General features: G+C 43.8%; 1 protein-coding gene across 5 annotated transcripts in view; it reads left to right on the forward strand.

Annotated features, from left to right (window-relative positions):
• Positions 1–18,124, forward strand: part of ALS2CL (ALS2 C-terminal like) — a 48,926-nt gene that overhangs the window by 18,426 nt on the left and 12,376 nt on the right. For 3 of the 5 annotated variants that reach the window (XM_086741678.1, XM_086741680.1, XM_086741679.1), the window contains exons 2-16: positions 1,901–2,009; positions 2,895–3,087; positions 4,668–4,733; positions 5,460–5,625; positions 6,071–6,199; positions 6,536–6,655; positions 8,095–8,171; positions 8,571–8,637; positions 9,121–9,317; positions 12,148–12,213; positions 13,029–13,127; positions 14,133–14,291; positions 14,599–14,710; positions 16,217–16,294; positions 17,786–17,913. In XM_086741678.1, the coding sequence (XP_086597804.1) occupies positions 1,901–2,009; positions 2,895–3,087; positions 4,668–4,733; positions 5,460–5,625; positions 6,071–6,199; positions 6,536–6,655; positions 8,095–8,171; positions 8,571–8,637; positions 9,121–9,317; positions 12,148–12,213; positions 13,029–13,127; positions 14,133–14,291; positions 14,599–14,710; positions 16,217–16,294; positions 17,786–17,913 (1,766 nt within the window). Of the gene's footprint in view, positions 1–187; positions 366–1,377; positions 1,490–1,900; positions 2,010–2,894; positions 3,088–4,667; positions 4,734–5,459; positions 5,626–6,070; positions 6,200–6,535; positions 6,656–8,094; positions 8,172–8,570; positions 8,638–9,120; positions 9,318–12,147; positions 12,214–13,028; positions 13,128–14,132; positions 14,292–14,598; positions 14,711–16,216; positions 16,295–17,785; positions 17,914–18,124 lie in introns of those variants that run through there. The other 2 variants (XM_086741676.1, XM_086741677.1) reach the window with 2 other exon arrangements.

Genomic DNA, 18,124 nt, shown 5'->3' on the forward strand with positions numbered 1-18,124 from the left:
GGCCAGGAGGAGTTCAGATTCCAGCTCTTTGACCTGTTTGCATGCCTAGAGCTTTCCTGTGGGACAAATCACTGGTGTTCCTGCAAAAAAAAAAAACCAAACAGCTTTATGGTCATGCAGATCTTGATGTATGAAAACCTGAAAACTAATGAGATTATGGAATTTTTTAATGCTTCCCATTTTTCAGACAAATGAAATTTAAGAGACAGTGGTTACTAAGGAGAAAACATTGTCATTCATCTGTGCAGCCAGTTGTGTCTGGATCTGAACAACCACCTAAAACCAGGCCAGCTAACCATTCAAACCGCAAAGCATCCCTTTTTCTAGGACACCGTTTCATCCCAAGCTCCAGGATGACCTGGAAAGTGAATTGCTAAGCAGAGTTTGGTGCCTTTAGGGACCTTAAACGTTTATTTAGCAAGGAATCCATCCACACATGAAGCTTAAAAGTGAGATGTTCCCACCTAACTTAATCACCCCACCCAGGTGACCTATTTATAGTCTATGTTGAGATGCTCAAGGAATTTCCTCCCAGGAAGTATAAAGTAGGGTTAGGCTTCGATGTCTAGCTTCCTGACATCTCAACACAGGGAGAATGAATCTCAGCTATTGTTTGTAGCAATCAGGGTAAAGGTTCAGGATGTCTTAGAGTATGCCACCAGCAGACAGCCTGAGTTCAGCTCTTCCTGGAAACAGTGCAAAGACTCTAGTTATGTCTCCATTAGTAGACAAATTATGTCTAGCCCCATAGCCAAGGGTTATTGCATAACCTACACATAGCTAATTTCTCCTTACCTCCCAAAATAGCATGACTATGTGCAAGCTACCCATTTCAAACGGTCTGTGGACCATACCTGAGAATTAATTGTCACAGATGAAAATTATGTCAAGGTCTCTGCCACCAATTTAGCAATGTAAATCTTTGCAGCATAATGCCATATTCTCATTTGCTTACTATTGTGAACGTAGTTTTTGAGCGTGCACTACAACCAGGGTAAGGATAAACGTGGACAGACCATATTCAGTCTCTTGAGTTTGCTGTTTTGCTTCATGAAGTTAAAAGAATCTCAATTTTGTATTTTAATCACCATTAGTATTATCAGCTGATTCTGACCATAGTATCTTCACCACTTGGCCCTCTTACAGTCTCTTATGACATACCATTAGCTGGCTGTGTTCACTTCCTCTGAAACATTTATTTCAGGAGATAAGACTGGGAAGGAGGAAGCTACTGGAGTTTGCTCACATAGGTTTGCTGCCGTTTTTTGTTTAAGTGCTGCCCACTTCCATTTTAGGCAAGCCTTCCTTCTTGACGCAGCAGTTGTGACATATAACCAGCAGTGCAGTGTCCTACTCGGAAAGGAGTAACACCAGACCTTTGTTCCTTCAGAGGGTTGGGCGTCTGGGCATGGCTGGCATGGCTTTGCAGCTCCGTACAATAGCTTTCAATGCCAAAAGGTGTAGACTGAGGCATCCAGGCAGAAAACTGGTGAGGGATATGGGAAGAGATGCTCTGCTTCATCCTTTGCTGCCTTGTACTTCAGGGATTTTCTTCTGGGAGATCGAATCTGGCACTAAGCAGGATTAACACATATCAAGAATTTTGGGGTCTTTCCAGTCATGTACCAGAGGTATCGTGGCCCACCTGAGAAGATCTTCATTTGAAGCATGAGGAAAATGGGCTGTAGCCTTGGTGGTCTTCTGAGACACCAGCTCATCTTGAGCTATCGAGTTTCCATTTCCTCTTCTAACATTTTCAGATGCTTTTCTTGGGAGAGTGATGACACCTGTGCATGCTATCAAGAGCAGGAAAGGCTGATTGTTCGCAACGAGCACTGAAGCCTTGGTAGATGGATTCTCTTGCAAGGGAGTTCATGTGTTCCTTCTGTGTTGTATCCAGGACATGTGCACGGCTGAAGCAACTGCGTCTCTGCTCCAAGTGGAAGAAACCTTCTCAGCATGCCTGGCACGGATAGATGCCCTCATCCTGAAGCCTCTGCTCCAGGCAGGTAGGTCAGAGCAGACTACTTTTTTTTTTGTTTCTACTTCTAGCCTTGAGTTGCAGGCATACCTATGAAAGGAATTATAATTTAAACTCCATGGCTGAGAACTTTGCTGAGGGCTGGTTTGCTGGAATAAGTGGTATAAGTGGAATAAGTTGTTTCATTTAAGATAGTGAGCTCCTAAGGATGCCAATGGCCTTTCATTCAAGCCTACGACCATGGGTCCTGTTGTTTTTAGAGTGTAATCCAGATTCTAACCAGAGTCAGCCTGTACACCTGCTCTGAGGATTGTTTCCAGCACAGTGTGTGGAAACCCAAAATGCATCTCACATATATGTGACCCCTAAACTGTGCCAGTTCTGCCTCCTTGCTCTCTGTCCATGGTCATGCCCGTCCTGGAAGGTAAAACTGGTGGGAGCAGGTTCTGAGCTGGCAGTAAATCAGAGCAGCTCTACTGAAGTAACAAATCCATATAAATATTTACAAGCCTGTCTGGCCAAAAGTGGTGCAACTGGATTAGGCCTGTAGGGTGATTCCCTCTCATGTCACCACTTTTTTTGGTCTACCCTCCAAGGAGACCAGGAACAGTCCTTCAGGCCAGGAGAAGAAAATTTTCCTCCAGTGCTTGTGTCTGAATTGGGGCTGAGCCTCATGGGCTGCCCTGACCACATGGCCCACAAGAAAGGGAAGGATAAAGTCAGTGCAATTACTCACAGGAACACAATCCTAAATCATCATCATCTCCTTCCTCCCTGGCATTGTTTTCCTATAAGAATATATGTGCTTTACACTGAAAAATTGGGCTGAGTATTAGATATAGACAATGTTTTCCATAAGATTTCTTGGCGTCAAGGCTTTCTGATAGCCTTTTTCCCCATCTTTTCCTCAAAGAGCCTAGTGACCAGAAAGGAAAGGAGAACTTCAAGCTCTTCGTGCTCCTGAACGATCGATTTCAAGCTCTCTGGAACCTCACAGAAGAAAATTACCGGATACTAAAACAGAAATGCAGCACCTCTGAGTCACTCTGCATCCAGGACATTTATGTTGTCTGGAAAGGAGACCTGTTTCTAAGCCTCTACATCCAGTAAGTACAGAAGCATTTTGGAGTAGTGCAAGGGACCAAATTTATCAGCTAATGGGTAGGTCAGTGCAATTAATTTGTGTATTTAATTTGTTCAGTCCTGTCCACTAGCGTTCGGTCATTAGGTCAGGGAAGTGATTGCAGTCAGTGCTCAGGACAAATGCTACAGAATACAGCATCTGTGCAGACACCTTAATATTTTTTTTTCTTTTGTAGCTGTGAGTAGGGTTGTAAAAGGCAGATTTTTTTTTTTCTTGCAAGTATAGGGTTTTTTACACATCTTAAAAATGGGAAGAGGACAAGGGGAGAATTTGTGCCTGGGGAATTTGTGAGGACAAGGCTTGGGCTGTTATCAGGAACAGAAACGCATGCACAAGCAGGCTTAAAGGACTCATAGGGACAAGGAGAGGAAGATGTCACCAGACACAGTTCATATTCTCTGTTTCTGCCACATTTTTGTGCTTTTAGCGAGAGATGTGACAGCAAGTGATAGATATAGTGTGATGTGCCACTGCCCCACTGCTGTTTCTATAATTAATTATGTCTGCTCCCCATCTGTCTGCACCACAAAAAAAAAAAAATGTTTACCAAAATCACTTTAGCATGTATAACCCGTGTGTCGATGTCCTAGCATGAAAAATGGTTTATGGACACCTGAGATGACAAAAAGATCAGACAATGTTCAATCCTTCATTCATCACATTGGCCACAAATGTGCCAGGAGATGGGCTCCTGGACTTTGCTGCTCATCTAGTCTTGATCTTGAAGGTTTTTATGCACGTGGAGGGAGGAGGGAGGAAAGAAGGACTACTTTTTGTTTTGTTTTTATTTGGACAGCATCATTTTAGAAAGTGATGCACAACAAGCTTTGCCTTTACGTGAATGGGGTTGGGAGCAGTGTGCGTTGTTCACTTGGGAACTGATGCAGTGACTTAAAACTGGTTTGCCTTAAAAAGGCACATAAAAGATGAAAACTTGTGCTGGGGTTTCAGATGATACAAAGGAGAAGTTTATCTTAAGATCTAATTTCCCCTCATTTTGAATTTAATACCTGGTTTTGTCGGGTGTTGTGCAAAAAAAAAAAAAAAAAAAAAAGGTGGTTCCTGCCCATCTCTGCTGACTCACTCTGTGCAGTCCTGATCCTAGAGCATCTCACGCTTTTTGGAATGATATAGGAGGAATCAAAGCAGCTGTTCAGGGGCCTGAAAATGAGCAGTAAATATGTGTCCCTGAAAGATGCAATAAATGATAATTAGTCTGGACCTTAAACATGGCTGAGCTGAAAGCACTACTGGAAGAAAGGGTGGTATTTACGGACAAAATATGGCTCGATCTCCCTCTAGTGTGAGATGAGATACATCGGCGTGGGACACCTTGCCTTGAATTTACCATCAGTAACACAGACCTGATCCTTTTCCTTCAGCCAGCAGAAATTCGTACATCCGAAGGCGGTATCTCAAGCTCAGCCTTTGTATGTTCAAATGAACTTCATCCCTCTGTCGCTTAAACCTTGTAGATAACATGCATCTCTAACTCAGCCTGTGCTTATTTGTGTTTTTTTTTTTTTTTTTTCTTGCCAACAGATATTTCGTCACTTTTGCAAACTACGTTGTAGTCCACGGTTTCGAGCACGCCACAAAAAGCAAAAGGTCAGTGGGTTGGATAGAGCTTATTGAAGGGGCTGACAGGAACACAACGCTACTGCACGGGTTAAGACACTGAGCAGGAGTGAGCACTGCACCTCGCGGCGATCTCCATTGCACAGCTGCTTCTCCTCTAAACTGGCCATACTGGCTGGTCCTGTCATCTTCTCAGACCACGGCAGCAGTGTTGAAAGGTTTCCTCTACAGATCTCTCTCCATCTCCTTCTAGCCATGCACAACTCCATTTATAGGACAGGAAACCTGTGAATTTGGAACTGGGGGGTGGGTTCGGGTAAGAAGTGAGACCTGAGAAAGGATGATGTGGGAATCTGGCAGGAAATTTCCACTGCTTGTCCCAGATGTCGTCAGAGTCTCATGGAAACAGCAAATGAAAACACGAGCGCTGGATGTGAGCAGATTCACAGCCACTTTATCTCAGTCACCCTCTTGGTGTGCAAACCATCACAAAAATCACAGGATATTCTGTGTGTCTGTGGGCGTGGGTTCTATTTGCAAAGGTTGCTAGGCCAGAGGCAGGATGGATGGAGCTCATTGCCCTATCTCTCTGTGTTTGGTGTGCAAATATATTTGCACTACATTACCTCCTGCTCGTTCAAGTCTTTCCATACCCTCCATGGGAGTGAGGTAGCATATAAAGTTTGGAAGGCAGAAGAGTGGCAATTTGCAGAAAAACTAATTCATGAACCTTGGTCTTAATTCACCATCTTGCAGCGAGGCCTGGAAGCACCATAAGACAGTGCTGAAACAATTCCTCACAGACTTCACCTCTGAGACCTCCCTGTCACTGGCCTTGTACACTGTTCTTCAGAAACCAATCCGGGATCACATCGAGCAATATGTACTGCTCCTCACCAAACTGAACGAGGCTCTCAAAGAGGTAGGAAGCTTTATGTGATGTTACTTGACTGGCTTATGCTAAAATGTTGCGCAGGGCTTTGTGGTGATGTCATTGAATCCAAAGTTGGCTGGAAGTGAATGATTTCCCGTGGACAGTTGGGGTGGTAGAACCAGCACAAGTGGAGTGCAGCCCACCTGAAGGTCTCGAAGCAATGAAGAGTGGCCACTCCAGCATAGTATGAGCTACTCATCATACAGAGGACCTGAAAGGATCAAGTCACTGGCCTAAGGTTGCACTCTTCTGTTGGTGGCAAAGATAACGCTAGACTTGGGAGGCTTTCCTTGTAAAGGGGTTTGGAGGGTTAACTCTTGTTAACCCTTTGGATTCAGAACTGCTGAGACTTTTCTGTAGCTGTAGCCCAGAGAATAGATGTCCTGCACAGCCATGCCTAAAGCATTGCTCAAGCCCTGCCTTCTTTCATCAGGGCTCTGAAAAGGACGTGGTTACCACTGCCATCAAGGAATATATGAAGCTGGAGTCTTTCATCAGCCAAGTCCTGGATGAAGCTTGTTTCACCAAGTCCTTATGGAAATCCTTGGGCTACAAATTCACAGTGAGTCGTGGATGTAGAAACTGGCTTGATGGGGAGCTTTTTGGAGGTCTTACACTTCTGCTTAGACATGGAGGAAATTTAACACGGATCAAGCATTTGAGGCTTGGCTTGGAAGCCAACAGAGTAGGGCAATGTGGAAGCCTTGGAGAAACCATATGGACACTGGGTGCTTTAGAAGTTAAGCCCTATGTCTAGTTATGCTGTCACTGTCAGCTTGTACCTCAAGTCAGACAGTCTCTGGAGGAACCGTTGGCTTGAATTGTATGCTCTCTCCCAAATCCTGATGTTTCCTAATGCTTTGATCCACCATCTTGACCTCTGTGGTTCCCTCTGTAGGACATGCTCTGTGTACCTGAAAGAAGGCTGCTGGAAGATAGCAAAAATCTTCCCATCTTTACCAGCACGAATCGATCAGACCGGATCTTGCTCTTTGATGATGTCCTTGTGCTAATTCAGGTGAGTCTTCAATCTTTCATAGAGATTGGAAGGGTAGTGTGGATAAATGACAGTAAAATTCAAGTTCTTTTGATGCTGAAGATGCAGCGGGGCTTGGCTGTTGGCAGAACCTTGTATAAGATCCATGCACCTGTGTTTTGCACTGGAGAATAAAAGCAAGCCTCATGAAGAAAGAATAGAGGAGCATCCACATAACTTTTTTCCCCAGTAAACGTGTACTATCCAACCACTACAGGCACCATCCTAGTAACCCAAGCCCATGTCTACATATAAATCTGTTTATTTCTGTCCTTGCTTATTCAAAAGGGGTCTGATGGGTCACAGATATTTTGCTGTAAACACTCACGCATAGGACTAAACATGGTCTTTCATGGTTGACTCTGCTAGTGGTATGGGAGCAGAAGTCGCAGGTGTTCTTGGGGTGATTTCAGGTATTTAGGGCCTGGGTGTGGGGCAGACAGGGAGTGTCTACAGCCCCGGATAGCTAGATGAATAATACGTGTTCAAAGCTGTTCTGCAGCCTGTTAACTATGTCCAGCTTGGCTTGCTTTGACTGACAGCTCCTGTAATCTAGCATGGCTCTCTTCATGTGCACCTCTCTCCGTTTGCTCTTTAGTCATGTGCCAGCCCCTCCGGTGCCCAAACACGACTGCCTTGTGAGCTGATAGGTCATACGGGCTCTTCCAAACACGAGCCTTTGTGATAACACTGAGCAGTACTATGCAGCTTGCAGGGTCTAGGCCTGAGGATATAGGGTGGTGATTATCTCGTCCAACTTTACATGGTAGATTTCTTTGCACCGTAGTGATCTCGCTGTGAGCAAGTGCCCCCAGGCTCCCTTTATAGTCAGAGGAGAGAAACATGCGCTATCTGGGTGTGGTTTGTCTGACCTATTTTAGATGCCAAAATTAGGATTAGTTGAATCATGTCCTCGATTCCATTGGCCAGGACGAGAGCACAGCATAACCAGCTCACACGGAGATACTTACACTGTAGACATCTCTGTTCAAGCAACGGTTCCCACCCACTATGTCTCATCTGCTGCTCTGACTGTTATTGAAGCTTGTGGAGATATAACTGGACTGGGATTGAACCGGTCAGCTTGGGCTGCTAGCAGGGGGCTGCTGATGAGGACTCTGGTGCTGGGAATCTGAATTTCCCTCCCTTCCCTGTTCCACCAAATCTGGTATATACATTAGGATTAACTCTTGGTGAACTCCGTAGTGCTAGTGCCACTTCTTAAACTAAGAACTTTCTTCCTTCTACATTTCTTCAGTCTCTGAGATCTGTCTTCATAGTGTGGGATAGACAGGTGGACCACAAAAGAGAGAATTTACAGTGCTGCCAATCTTGTTCTGCTGTTCAATGGATTGACAGAGCGGGGGACAAAGTGTGATGCTTAGATCAATAAGAGCACTACCTTCTCCCTTTTGTTCCAGGGAAACAGCTTTCAGAGTTTTGACCTGAAGCTTGTGTGGGTAGATGAAAACTGCAAGGAGAAATCATCTCCAGCACTGTAAGTGAAAAATTTCCATTTGGAGGTTAAAAAAAAAAATAAAGTGTTTAACTTGATTGTGAAACTGAGGAAATAATTCAAAACTTTGTCCCATCTCCTTTCCACCCAGTGGGATTGGTTCTGGGCGATGGGTAATTGCAGCACCTCTCAGATGGGATCACAGCAGCTTGGTCTTGCATTGCTTGCATTTGCTGGCTCTTGAAATCAACCGATACTAAAATGGTTTTGGCTGCAGACCTAGGACAAAGATGAGTTGACCAGTTGAGTATCACTTCAGAAGGAAAAACTGACCGCAAAAGCACCATTAGCTTGGGATTAGAATTGAGAAGAGCAGGAACTGCTGTTTGACTGAGAAATGTGTTTTTTTCACAGTCTCTGTAATGTCTTTTTGCTTCACAGGTATGGGCTCCGCATCATAACCCCAGAAGAAACGTTCTTTCTCTTTGCCAAAGACCCGCAGATGAAGGTTAGCAGTGGGCAGGGTGTTTCTGCTCCACCTGAAATACTGTGCACCGAGTTTTGAAATAGAGGAATGGCATAGAGGGGATGGCAGCTCTGTAGTGGGGACAAAACATGGACTAATGAGTGGAAGTTGAAATCTCATTAAGCATCAGGGATTTAGCTTCCTGACCAGAAGGCAGATGAGCGGGCTCTACACCTGCTTAAAATGCAGCTGAAGCTTTTCCTTTGTAATTTTTGCCATTTTTAAATTAATTAAAGCAGAATAACAAGCAGTGTGGCTTTTTTTCCTCTCTGGAGCCAATACTTCAAGATAACACCTCCTGTTAATGCTGTAGATGGGCCATAACTCACCAACCAAGCCAGCTGAATGGCACAGAATTGATGGGAACCCAACAGCTTCTTGCTGATTCTCCTGAAGTATCTCTTATTTGGAGCTATTTTGCTTTCTTCACTCATTAGTCCAGCACTTCTCTTCCTCTGTCCGCAGGCTGTTTGGCTGTGGAAGCTGAACCAGGCTGTCCGCCAGGCACTGAATGGGAAGCGTGATTTCCCACTGTGGGGCAAGACTGGTGAAGGCACCGAGCCCTCGTCCTGTCGCTTCTTCACCTACGTCTTCAGGCTGGAGGGCAAGTTCAAGAGCGCATCCTACGAGGGCGAGTGGCACTGGGGAAAGCCACATGGCAAGTAAGGAGCCTTTTTTGCCCCTTTCCTAAGCAGGAACATGCAAGGATAGCCCTGCTGTCTTTGTGTAGCATTGTCTGGATCCAGTGGATGCACAGATGGAGGTATAGATACCACAGAGTGGTTGTGGACATGGCATGATCTGGACCACAGACTCTGGGTTGGTGATTTCCCGGGGTGTGCCAGCCTCTCTGATTCCTGCCTTACTTCTTTCCAGAGGGAAATCTGGTACTGAGGACAGATCCAGGGGGCAGTTGGGACACATTTTGCTTACTTTCAGGGCTTGGTCAAAGCAAGATTCCTGCCATGTGGTCTATTGTATTGTAAATGTCTCACTAGCCATACTGGTTTATGCAGTGAGTTGTAGAGGCTGACCCTAATAATGTGGTAATGATCACATCAAAGGCACTGCAGTGGCTTATGCCTGTAATTAGGACTTGAGCTAATGTTTATTTTCAAGATCTCAGCCTGAGGCATAAAATCTTACCATCATGATGACATGAAAAAAACAACAAAAAGCCTTTGCTTTCAAGTGAGGGAAAAGTTTCAACCTGTGCTATCAAAGTATATTTTAATATCCAAACTATTATCAAAGGAATTAAAAAAAAAAAGTAGTCAATAAATACAAAAGATGCTCAAATACATTTATTGGGAAGATGAGAACTGTTCACTAAATCCAACTGAAGTTTAAGAGCTCTGCCAAAAGGGAATGGTCTGAAAATCAAAGGTTAAATGGTCCAACCAAAATCTCTTTGACACAGGACAGAGCACAGTCTCTGTTTTTGTGAAGAAACATGAAATATGACCAACCTCCTCAGACACCCAAACAGGCTGATTTGGAAGTTTTATACTTGCTGAGTTGTACACAGTTTGTTTGCAGTTGGTGTAGAAACAAAAAGGATAGAATCATAGAATGGTTAGGGTTGGAAGGGACCTTTAAAGCCCATCCAGTCCAACCCTCCTGCAAGGAGCAGGGACATCTCCAACCGGATCAGGTTGCTCAGAGCCCCGTCCAACCTGGCCTGGAATGTTTCCAGGGATGGGGCTTCCACCACCTCTCTGGGCAACCTGTTCCAGTGCTCTACAACCCTCATTGTAAAAATTTTTTTCCTAATATCCAATCTAAATCTAAATATCTAAATATCTAAATCCCTCTATTTTAAAACAATTACCCCTTGTCCTATCACAACAGGCCCTGCTGAACAGTCTCTCCCCATCTTTTTTGTAGGCCCCCTTGAGGTACTGGAAGATCGCTATAAGGTCTTCCCAGAGCCTCCTCTTCTTGGTTTGAAAGAGCCCTAAAATAATGAGAATATCCAAAATCAAAAGCTTCATCTTGAATCTTCTGTGGAAGAGATTGTGCCTTGCCCTAGAATGGCATTAAATAAATGTTTGGAGTAGAACTACACCCAAGGCAGTCCTTTACATCATCCCACCTTCCCCAGCACCTGCACTCCTAGCAGAGATCTGAAAACCACTGTGTGCAGACACAGAGGGATAAGCCCTTCTCCTCACTCTTTGTCTCCTCCTGTCTTAGGGATGGAGAAATGAGATGAATAAATACCTCTGCTGCTTCAGATTAAATGACTTGACTGATACATCCCAGGAAATCTGTGGCAGAAATAAGTGACTTCAGGTGCTTTTAATGCCCGGACTTTTAATTGCTTAATTACTAGGCTGTCCTTCTCTTGAGATTGCTCTTCTGTGTGACTTGCTACTAATACAAGGTTACAGAGCAGCAAAGCTGGCCTTGATGGCTTGTCCACCTCTGAGGGAGAGACTGGCATGGCAAAGCACATGAGCAGAAGGTTGCAGCAGTGTGAATCAGGGCTCTTCAGCAAAAACATCTGTGCTTTTCACTGTTCTATCCCAGTACTCATGATGATGTGGTGTTGGGGAAGGAGATACTCCCACTGAGAAGTAGCTTAAACCATCCCCATGGCTGGAGCAGGCATTCTCTCTGGCTTGCTCTCCTTTGCTAGCATTCACACTAGCAAAGAAAAACGAGATGTATTTTAAATCCACTTCATTTCATCTGACCACTTCCTTGTCAATACCAGAAGAAGAACCTGTCTGATGTAGGTGTTTAAAGCAACAGCCTTTGTGAAAGTCAAACAAATGCGTCATGGTTTTGGTACTGCACCATCTTCTATTGTCTCTAGTTGGGGAATGTGTAGGGAGCTGGCTGTGTCTGGGATGATGCAAGAACTAAAACAGTGAGTGGGTGTGGGTGGAGAGGGAGACTGGGAGGGAGGGAAACGCGTTCACAACTGGGCATGGCCACGCAGTAATTTGAGCATCGCATTGACCATTCCAGTCTCGTTGCTGCGTTGTTAACTCGTGTAATAATTTCTACAATCCCCACGCAAAACTGATGGAAAGATATGATCCCTTTAGGCCAGCGCTTGTCTCTTTTGTTTTCATAGTGCCTGGCGCAATTAAGTCCTGGATCGTGGTGTCATTATGTTGTCTACAAGGATGTGCCACGCTGAAACTTTAGCTGGCTTAATCACATGCTGCACCGCAATTGCAAAAGGATCGTGCGCAAGGTCCTAAATGGATGACCCAGCAACTCTACAAAAAAAAAAAACGCTTTTGAGATTAGGGAACTTGGAAGATGATTCTTCCTGCTCATTCTGGGGCATGAAAACATGGTATTAAATCCTTACAGTGCAAACCAAGGTCCCAGAGGTGCTTGGAGTACTTCTGTGTCTCTGTTTCCAGAGGAAATATTTTGATATTAGCCATTTCTAGGTTGTGCCTCGATACCTTCTGTTGCAGCTGTGAATGTTGGTGGTGATCTCCCTTCTGTAATGCTTGCTTTGAATTGCAGGGGGACACTGAAGTGGCGCGACGGACGAAACCATGTTGGAAATTTCAAAGAGGGCTTGGAGCATGGGTAAGCCTTAAAAACCAGGGTGTTTTTTGTTTTCAAAAGAAGCTAAAAAATGGTTTCTCCCAGCGGTACAGGGACATTGGTGTCTTGTAGGACTTTATTCACCCTTACAGCCAAATTCACCTGGCCTATTTTAAACATCTAGCTTAAAACTGAGTAGATTGTAACCTAGAGTCAGTGGGTAGGGAGTGTGCGCAGATGACCAGTTCAGATGCAAACATCTCTTCAGCTGGATGAATCTGACCCCAGAACTCTAAATCTAGGTGAATTTATTCATATGAAATGCCTTGAAAAAGTTATTTTTAGATATCTTTAAAAACCTCTCTTAAATGAGGAGGTTTTGGGGGAAGAAAACTATATCATGAAATTCAAACAATATTTTTCTAAAACTTTTTAAAAATAAGACTTTTAGCTTTCTCATTTCTCCATGAGTTCCGAAATAGGTTACGTTTTTAAAGGGAAAAAATGTCTCAAATACTTTGTGTCAGGCTTAAGTAAACATTTTGTTTGGACCAAAGCAATTGCTTTGGTAGTTTAACTCAGCCCTTAAACTGGAGAAGTGGTAGAGAGGGGGAAAAAAAACCCAACACCACTGAAAGTAGCTCTGTAGAAGAAGCAATGAGAAACTGTGGCTGCAGCTCACAAAGAGAAGAGCTATTCCTTGGATCAAGTCCATCGACACCTAGAAGTAGTGTCAGAGGCAGAGCTGACCCCAACCAATCAGTTTGGGAGACTGGAAGGTCTTTAGCTTCTAAACTTTATCCAGTACAATTGAGTTGCCTTTTACCATGCTGACCTCTGCCATATGCACCTTGTAGGTTTGGAATATGCCTTGTCCCACGCCGATCTGAAGACCGGTATGACTGCTATAAGTGCCACTGGTATGAGGGCAAGATGAGAGGCTATGGAATCTGTGAGTAAGTAAAACCCAAAGATGGACTCTGGAAAAATGGGGACTCCACATATTTAATGTTCACACCTCACTGTGAAAGGCTTAGTCACAGTGGGGTGATTCAGGTGCCAGAAGCTCTTGCTTTGGAGATGAGCAGTGTGGCTTCTTCACAAGCCCCGAGTCTCCTGAGCATCAGAATAGTAAGAGCTCCTCTGCAAGTTATGACCACTGTAACTACCGGACATAGCATCCTCTGTGCCCTATAGGTGAGGATATAATTTTTCATTCATGCTTGCGGTTGCAGAGCAGAGAGCGCATGGTGGGCCATCAGCCGTGGACAGACCTGGTGGAGCACACAGCTTGCTTTGTGTCTGCTGGCCATGCTACCTGGACTGAATATCAGATAGAGTAGTTCCTTAATGATGGATGGGATTGTTGGTCTGCGAGTCATAACTGTTATCCTGAAGTGCTGAAGTGGGCTAGTTTCCCAGTTGGCTTTTTTTTTTGCTCTCTGGTGTCAAATGTGAGAGCATGTTGATAATTACAGTTGACAGCTCTGCTTAGCATTAAGTGCTTTCTCTGTTGTAGCAGTGAAGATCTGCTGACCAGCATGGATAGAACCAAGGGGAACTCTTCTCAGGGGGATGAGCCCAAGCGAAGGGGTGGCTGGTGAACGTAGAAAGGTGAAGACAGATCTGGCTTCCTGCTTGATCTTAGCTACTCCCACTCTGGATTAACCAGTTGTCACTGCACCCTGGCTGGTGAGAGGTCAAGGACTGAATGGCCTCTCCCAGGACAATTGCAAGCCTAAGTATTGTGTCCTTAGATAACTTTGAAAACTATCTGTTGAGTGACTAGCTTGGGTCACACACGCTCCTAATAGGGAACAACTACCAGCTTCAGAGCTATCAGTCAAATATTGAGAATATTTAGCAGGTAGATGAGCCCAACCTACTCACTTTCCTGACTTCCTGCTCCAATAGTAGCTATCAAATAGGCACAGCCTTAAATTCTGTCTCTCTCCCTGCAGGTATGGGAATGATATGGTCTACAAAGGTTACTTCAAAGACAATGTGCGTCAAGGGTTTGGGATACTGGAGAACCTCTCAGCTGAGCATTCATTTAAATACACAGGACAGTGGGAAAATGACAAGAAGAATGGATATGGAGTCTGGGAAGACAAAGATAGGTAAAGGTGGTATAGGTCAGAGCTGGCTTTAGGTGCCTGACAGTTTTGTCCCTCTACTGGCAGGGATAAAGCCTCATGTTTTGATGGAGAGACTTGGGAATGAAGGGGGGATGTGTTTAACCTCTGCTATAAGGTTTGAACTCTTGGGGAAGCATTATTTGAATTGAGTTTGTGCAGTACATCTGGCATTTGTGCTGCATGGAGCATTATATCAGGCAAAACTAGCCTCAGTAAGTGATACATCAAATTGACTAAGATCTAATAAAACAAGGAAAAACCATAATTTTTTTTTTCTGTTGCATTCCAGAGGGGAGAGGTACATAGGAACATGGCTTGATGATCACAAACATGGACAAGGCATTGTAGTAACCCAGTCAGGTGTCTGCTATCAAAGGACATTTAATGCTGATAAAATGGTGGTGAGTACTCATTTTCAGGGACTCTCTAGATCCAAGGGAGATGGGATTCCCTATCAAGGGCAAAATTAAGATTTCACTTTATCATCTTTGAGGGAAAATAGAAAGCAAGAAAATGTAAGCACTGATATTTTACCACAATAATGTTTTTGAAGAACAAGGCCTAGATTAAGTCTTGTTTCTTATCATCTTCCTGAGGTGCAGACAGGAACTGGATGCGAGACTGTCACTTCTCCTTGCTCATGCTGAGATACTCTATAGATCCAGCTGTTCAACTGACCGTCGGGTCACAGTTATAGACCAGAACTCTCATGTGAAGCGCAGTGCAGTTATCTGTGATACTACGTCTATCTTAGAGATCATTAAACCTTTGCCTTTCTAGTGTGACTTTACCTATGACAAGTTGGCTGTCCAGTTCATTGAAGGTTTAGACGTTGGTGTGGAAAGCAAAAGGGATTGGCATCGCTAGAACTGGCTTGGAAATAAAAGCATTTCTCCTCATAAAAAATACACGCTTTAAAAACAAACCACCCCTTCCCCATTCACCAAATTAGGACAGAATGTTTAGCATGGAAACTTTGTCGGAAGGGCTTTCCAAAAAAACTCCATCTGCGGGGAACCAAAATAAAGCCGTCTTTTGGTCTGCCAGCTGCCAAAGGCTCCTTTAACTTCCCAAGGCTTCCGAGTGGGGAGCAGTCACTTCAGCTTTCCTAGTGGAAAATTGGTATGGCCAGGCAGCTTCCCTTGGAAACCTTTTATTTTTGCCAGAAAGGGCGCTTTCCATCAAGAAAACCATTCCAGTGGAAAATGTGTTACAGCTCTAAAAGCGACCACATTTTCTGGCTGGTATGGGTACGTATAAACCTTCAGGCCCAAATCATGGGCTAAGCCAAGTAAGATGAATCTTCTCTCATTGATATAAATTATCCTGTGTCTGTTCTGCATCTTGGTGCTCCTTAACTGAAGTGGGTGCTACTCTAAGCAGCGGTGGGAATTGGGAGGTAATGGAAGGAGTTATTTTATGAATGCTTTAGGATTAGCTTATTAAAGCCTCGTTGACTGCACAATAAGGGACAAAGCTAATGCTACGTAGCGAATGCCTTCCTCTTTCAATTGTCTTGCAAAGAATGACACAACTGACTGCAATCACCTAAACGTCATAGGACTGGGAGGACCATGAGGTTGACCTGTATGGCAATTCTGTGAAGGTTCTTAGAACAGGAGCTTGCCTTTTGTTCCTTTTTCTAGGGGAATTAATTTAACAGTACTGTTGTTTAAAGCCTCCTGACAACCCAGTACTTCTCCTCTGTGCAGTGATGCCTAATGTTGGTTATCTCTAGAGAACCTCCTTGCTTTTCTCTTGAGTATTGCAATGCTATGTTGGGCTTTCAAAAAAGTTCTCAGGATCAGCAACCCGTAAACGTTCCAAGCCAGTGGCTGTTTCTAGATGAACTTGAGTAGGTAGGAAATTTCATGTCATGAATTCACTACTTCTGCTTTCAAATTAAGGGTTCTGGGATTCTGCTTTTGGAAGACGATTCAGTCTATGAAGGGAACTTTACGGAAGATCTAACGTTTGTTGGAAAGGTGAGTAGTTCCTTCATCTCAGCCTTTCTATATAGATGCTTGCTTTCCTGAAAGGGTGATGGGTTCATCTTCAAAGTTCATACCTTCTTGCTCCACTTCCCCGAGTCCCCTAGAAAATAACATTTTCCTAGTTTTTGTGTTGTGTGGTTTTGGATTTTTTAAATTATCAATCTCATTCACAGAAGGAAGGTGGCAGATGAGAAACTTTAAATAGCTGGGGACTTTGTGCATTGTTTTGGTTTTTACTGTTTTGTTTACATTGAGGATTTTGAGGTTTTTCTTGTTTGTGGGACATTTTTTGGCTGTGCTTCTCAGCTGCAGTCAGGATGCTTTTGTATTCTTAAAACAAATGTTTTAGCCTTTGTAGTGGCTGGGAACACAGGAAATGATGCGTAAACCAAACAGAGTTGCAGTACCAGCACTACGCTAGTACAACCGAGATGTTAACGTAGCTGAGGGATCTTGGAAGCTTAATTTTGCAATCTGGACACTGCTCTGACATGTTCAACCTTTTGTGGTTGATCTTTATAGAAATATCTGGTCGAAGCAGGGAAAACTAATCCCTCGTCCTGTTACAGAAATCTATGATGAGTCTAACAGGAAGTGTGTCGTTATATCAGACTGAGTGGATGTCAAAATAGGCACTTGGTTATGATTGCAAATGAGCCCTGTCATTTACTGACTTGTCGTGGTAGGAAGAGTTTGTCATTGTCTTCTTCAGGCAGAAGATTCAGGATGGATTTTCCAGAGACTGATTATAGTGCTTAGATACTGCTTCCTCCAAAATTAATGTCTAGTTTGAGCAATTAGTCTAGAAAAGTCTGTCCTTTATCTAAAGATGGAGTGCCTCCTGCTATTAGCAATGAGGATTTCAGGCTTGTATTCAAAGCCAGACTAGCTTACGACATTGTTTGGCTTTGGATTTGATGTCATTGAAACTTCTAGGTTTGAGTCAAGCTACTACATGTCTTCTGGATTTGCCTCAGAGAATTTAAGGTTTGTTTTGGTAGCAGCAAACATTTTGAAAGCATTTATGATGAATATCATATGATTCCCCGTACCTGTGAGACCAAACTTGCCTGTGGTTTTAAAAAGCAGAGGAAAAACAGAGGAGAAATTGAAGTTTCATGTGTTCACTCTAGGTTAGAAATAACTATTGTCAAATTTAAGCCAAAAAAAAATTATAACTCAAAAAAAGATATTGGATATTTGTAAAGCATGATGCAAATGTTTTACTCTGCGGTTGTGGTGGTCTTTCCCCTCCAGAACCCTGTGTCATTCAACAGCAAGAACGTCTTGTCTCCAGTGACTGCCACCTTAATTATACTGTTCCTTTGGATGCTGAAAATGTGCACCTCCATGCTGGAAGTTGTTCTTAGCTGCCATTTCAGGAGCTGGCTCTGTTGAAAAGAGAATTTGAGATCTCGATCCAGCTTGTTTCCTCTCCTTAATGAGATCTTGGCAGAATAACCCTTTATTTCTCCATTGCAGGGAAAGCTGTCATTTGCCAATGGCTTCATTTTGGAGGGAACCTTTACTAACAAATCGGGCCAAGGCCTTCAGACGCACGGCATCCTGAACACGTCAAACGAGCAGCTGGATGACAGGATAACCAAAGCGTGAGCAACACGAGCTGACTTTTCGGGTCACGGCTTGTATTTTGACTGTACCTGGAGGAGTACTGGATCAATCCTTACAGAGATCAAGGCAGTCCTTGCAGAAAGAGTTGATCTGAAAACTGGTTTATATGCAAAGAGGGAAGGAGAGCACAGTTTGTTATTTAATTCTAATGTCACATAAGAAGTAGAAAACGGATGCAGGAAGTAGAAA

This window comes from Chlamydotis macqueenii, chromosome 2, assembly GCF_036417535.1.
Source record: "Chlamydotis macqueenii isolate bChlMac1 chromosome 2, bChlMac1.mat, whole genome shotgun sequence".
In the NCBI taxonomy this organism is placed as follows: Eukaryota; Metazoa; Chordata; class Aves; order Otidiformes; family Otididae; genus Chlamydotis; species Chlamydotis macqueenii.